The sequence below is a fragment of the Cynocephalus volans genome, chromosome 10 (genome assembly GCF_027409185.1).
Source record: "Cynocephalus volans isolate mCynVol1 chromosome 10, mCynVol1.pri, whole genome shotgun sequence".
Lineage (NCBI taxonomy): Eukaryota > Metazoa > Chordata > Mammalia > Dermoptera > Cynocephalidae > Cynocephalus > Cynocephalus volans.
The window spans coordinates 101,778,881-101,783,350 of NC_084469.1; the positions used below are offsets into that span (position 1 = coordinate 101,778,881).

At 39.0% G+C, this 4,470-nt stretch overlaps 1 protein-coding gene across 1 annotated transcript; it reads left to right on the forward strand.

Moving 5' to 3' along the window:
- Window positions 1-296: 296 nt before the first annotated feature.
- Window positions 297-1,256, forward strand: LOC134387069 (olfactory receptor 7D4-like). The gene has a single exon (XM_063109314.1). It carries the CDS (start codon window positions 318-320, stop codon window positions 1,254-1,256), a length of 939 nt encoding a protein of 312 aa, XP_062965384.1. The 5' UTR covers window positions 297-317.
- Window positions 1,257-4,470: the final 3,214 nt, after the last annotated feature.

Here is a 4,470-nt window from a genome sequence, read left to right on the forward strand (position 1 = left end):
ACATAAATAAAGAAATTAATTTCTGTTCTTAGATTCAAATAGGAGATTTAGAACTAGTGAGTAGAAGATAAAGGGAGATTTCTGTTAAATTAAAACAAAAACCAAACAACAAAAAACACACTGAAACACTGAATACACCTTTGAAATGGAATTGGGCTGCCACTTGGCTGAGTGAATCACTGTCACTAATAGGACTTACAGAGCTTAAAGGACGTTCATCCAAGGGTGACATTGTGAAGTGATCACTAGCTGAGGTGTCAGTTGGCTGCTCATTGAAGGTTGCTTTTGCCTCCTTCCCCAGAAGACACCCCAGCAACATGGAAGCAGAAAACTACACAGAAGTATCAGGATTCTTCCTCCTGGGCTTTTCAGAAGATCCTGAGCTGCAGCCCTTTCTCTTTGGACTGTTCCTGTCCATGTACCTGGTCACTGTGCTCGGGAACCTGCTCATCATCCTGGCCATCAGCTCTGACTCCCACCTCCACACCCCCATGTATTTCTTCCTCTCCATCCTGTCCTTTGTTGACATCTGTTTCACCTCCACCACGGTCCCAAAGATGCTGGTGAACATCCAGGCACAGAGCAAAGACATCTCCTATGCAGGGTGCCTCACACAGATGTACTTTTTCATGATGTTTGGTGGACTAGATAATTTTCTACTGACTGTGATGGCCTATGACCGGTTCGTGGCCATCTGCCACCCCCTGCAGTACATGGTCATCATGAACCCCCGCCTTTGCATCCTGTTGGTTCTGATGTCTTGGTTCATCATTTTCTGGGTAGCCCTGGCTCACATTCTACTGATGATCCGGTTGACCTTCTGTACAGACACTGTGATTCCACATTTCTTCTGTGAACTGGCTCAGCTTCTCAAGGTGGCCTGCTCTGATACCCTCATCAATAACCTCTTTGTGTATGTGATGACTGCACCGCTGTGTCTGTTTCCCATCACGGGGATCCTCTTCTCATACTCGAAGATTGTCTCCTCTTTAATGAAGATGTCTTCCACTGCAGGCAAGTATAAAGCATTTTCTACCTGTGGCTCTCACCTCTCTGTGGTCTTCTTGTTTTATGGAACATCACTTGGGGTCTACCTGAGTTCTGCTGTGACCTATTCTTCCCAGGGAAGCTCAGTCACCTCAGTGATGTACACTGTGGTCACCCCCATGCTGAACCCCTTCATCTACAGCCTGAGGAACAAGGATGTGAAGGGGGCCCTGGGAAGACTCCTCAGCAGAGCAGCCTCTTGTCCATGAAGCGTCACTGATCTCAGAACTAAGTGGACATTGTGGGCTGCACAGGCAAATGTTGTGAATTTAAATATCCTGGCTCCCAATCCTACTTCCTGGAGTTTTTCCCCTATGTGTTCTTTAAGGAGTTTTATTGTTTCAGCATGCATATTTAATTCCTTAATCCATTTTGAGTTGATTTTAGTATATGGTGAGACGTATGGGTCTATGTTCATTCTCCTGCATATGGATATCCAGTTTTCCCAGCACCATTTGCTGAAGAGGCAGTCCCTTCCCCAATGTGCAGACTTGGTGCCTTTGTCAAAGATCAGATGGCTGTAGGTGTGTGGGTTCGTTTCTGGATTCTCTATTCTATTCCTTGAACTTGTTAAGACAAACAGATATAATGTTGATGGCCAGGACTGGGGAGAGGTAGGGGGACGGAGGATTCCATAAAGGGACACGAAAATCAACTACATAGTATATTGATAAAAAATAATAATATATATATATATATTCTGGCTCTTTTTTCACCTAAAAGACATGCCTTCCTTTTCTATTTCCATAGCAGCTCTGTTTCTGTGTGTGCGCGCGCGCGTGTGTGTGTATTTGTTTCTTTTGAACAGTTTCTTCTGTAATTCCTTTTTGACTTTTCTTCCCTACATGCTGCATATTAAGCTTCATCTATGAAACTTACAACTATTCCTCAGATTTCTAAATTGATATGTAAAGCTTTTTTTATATCAAGTACTAATATGGTCTTTCCAAAATTAACCCATTAAACATTGTTCTTCTTCTTAGTTTTTTGTTTCTTTGTTTTGTTTTTTGTGGTCTTTTTCCCCCCTAAAATAATTAGAATAAAAAATCATACAACAGTCAAAACAATGTGCTTAGCATATCACACTGTGCTTCCTGTTTTACATGCATGACTTCATTTAATCCTGAATATACTTTTTGAGCTCTTTCCTGTCATTCACCTTATTTCATAGAAGAAACTGACATTGAGTTGGACTATAACCTGGTAACCTGACTGCAAACCCACTTCCAACTTTGCTATTCCTTTTTCTGGTAAGAATAGTGATGTCGTTTTCTACCCCAAAGCAGCAATCTAGATTTGAAAGCTGGTTTGTCTGGATGATTCGGAGTAACACGCTACCTAAAATAACTTTTGAGATGTTGTTTCTTTATGTTTCTATCTTCATTCTTTGCTTCTGCTTTCCTTCCTTTCTTTCTCTTTCCTCCTTCCCTTTTATACTTCCTTCCCTCCTTCCTTCCTTTCTTAATTTCTTCATTCCCTTTGGCTATTCAATTGTTTAATGTTTACTTCTTCCATTCCTTCTTATGGTTGAATAATATTCCATTGAATGTATACACCGCAAATTGCATATTCATTTATCCACTGATTGTCACTTGGAGTATTGCTAACCTTTGGTTATTCTGAATAGTGTTGCAATGAACATGCATATACATTTATTTGTATGAGCACTTTTTTGCAGTTATTTGGGGAGTATACCTAAAAGTGGGACTGCTGAGTCATTATACTTGGTTTAATTTTTTGAGGAATTAATAAATGCGTTTTTTAAAGCAGCTGGCACATTTTACATTCCCAGTAATATATGAGGGTTCCAATATCTTCACATCCTCACTAATATTTTTTATTTTAATTTTAAAAATGAGAGCCTCCTAGTGCATGTGAAGTGGTATCTCATTGTGCTCTTTATGTGATTTTTTTTCTCTCATCGTTTTAGTTTTTTATTTTTTTTATTTTTTTTTTTATATTTTGTTGTATTTTATTTTGTCAAAATACAATGTGGTTGATTATTGTGGCCCATTACCGAAACCTCCCTCCCTCCTGCCTCTCCCTCCTCTCTTCCAACAATGTCCTTTCTGTTCGCTTGTCGTATCAGTTCAAGGAATTGTAATTGTGGTGTCTTCTTCCCCCCACTCCCGTTTTTTTATTTGTTTGTTTATTTACTTATTTATTTTTTAGCACCCACAAATAAGTGAGAACATATGATATTTCTCTTTCTGTGCCTAACTTGTTTCACTTAATATAATTCTCTCTAGGTCCATCCATGTTGTTGCAAATGGCAGTATTTCATTCTTTTTTATAGCAGAGCAGTATTCCATTGTGTATACCACATTTTCGGTATCCAGTCATCTGATGATGGACATTTGGGCTGATTCCAACTCTTAGCTATTGTAAAGAGTGCTGCGATGAACATTGGGAAACAGGTATACCTTCGACTTGATGATTTCCATTCCTCTGGGTATATTCCCAGCAGTGGGATAGCTGGGTCCTATGGTAGATCTATCTGCAATTGTTTGAGAAACCTCAATACCATTTTCCATAGAGGCTGCACCATTTTGCAGTCCCACCAACAATGTATGAGAGTTCCTTTTTCTCCTCAACCTGGCCAGCATTTATCATTCACAGTATTTTGGATATTAGCCACTCTAATTGGGGTGAGATGGTATCTCAGTGTGGTTTTGATTTGCATTTCCCGAATGCTGAGTGATGTTGAGCATTTTTTCATATGTCTGTTGGCCATTCGTATATCTTCTTTTGAGAAATGCTTACTTAGCTCTTTTGCCCATTTTTTAATTGAGCTGCTAGTTTTTATGTTGTAAAGTTGTTTTAGTTCCTTGTATATTCTGGATACTAATCCTTTGTCAGATGTATATTTTGCAAATATTTTCTCCCACCCTGTTGGTTGTCTTTTCACTCTCTTAATTGTTTATTTTGCTGTGCAGAAGCTTTTTAGTTTCATATAATCCCATTTGTTTATTTTTCCTTTGGTTGCCCATGCTTTTGGGGTCATATTCATGAAGTCTGTGTCCTGTCTTACTTCCTAAAGTGTTTCTTCTATGTTTTCTTTAAGAAGTTTTACAGTTTCAGGGTGTATATTTAATTCTTTAATCCATTTTGAGTTGACTTTAGTATATGGTGAAAGGTATAGGTATAGTTTCATTCTCCTGCATATGGATATCCAGTTATCCCAGCACCATTTGCTGAAGAGGCAGTCTCTTCCCCAGTGTATATGCTTGGGGCCTTTGTCAAAGATCAGATGGCCATAGGTGTGTGGGTTGATTTGTGGATTCTCTATTCTATTTCATTGATCAGTGTGTTTCTTTTTAATGCCAGTACCAGGCTGTTTTGGTTATTATACTTTGTAGTATAGTTTAAAGTCAGGGAGTGTTATTCCTCCAGATTTGTTTTGTTTTGTTTTTGTTGTTTTTG

Excerpts from the sequence above, each read along its gene's own strand:
- LOC134387069 (XM_063109314.1), top strand. The coding sequence starts at position 318 with ATGGAAGCAGAAAACTACACAGAAGTATCAGGATTCTTCCTCCTGGGC.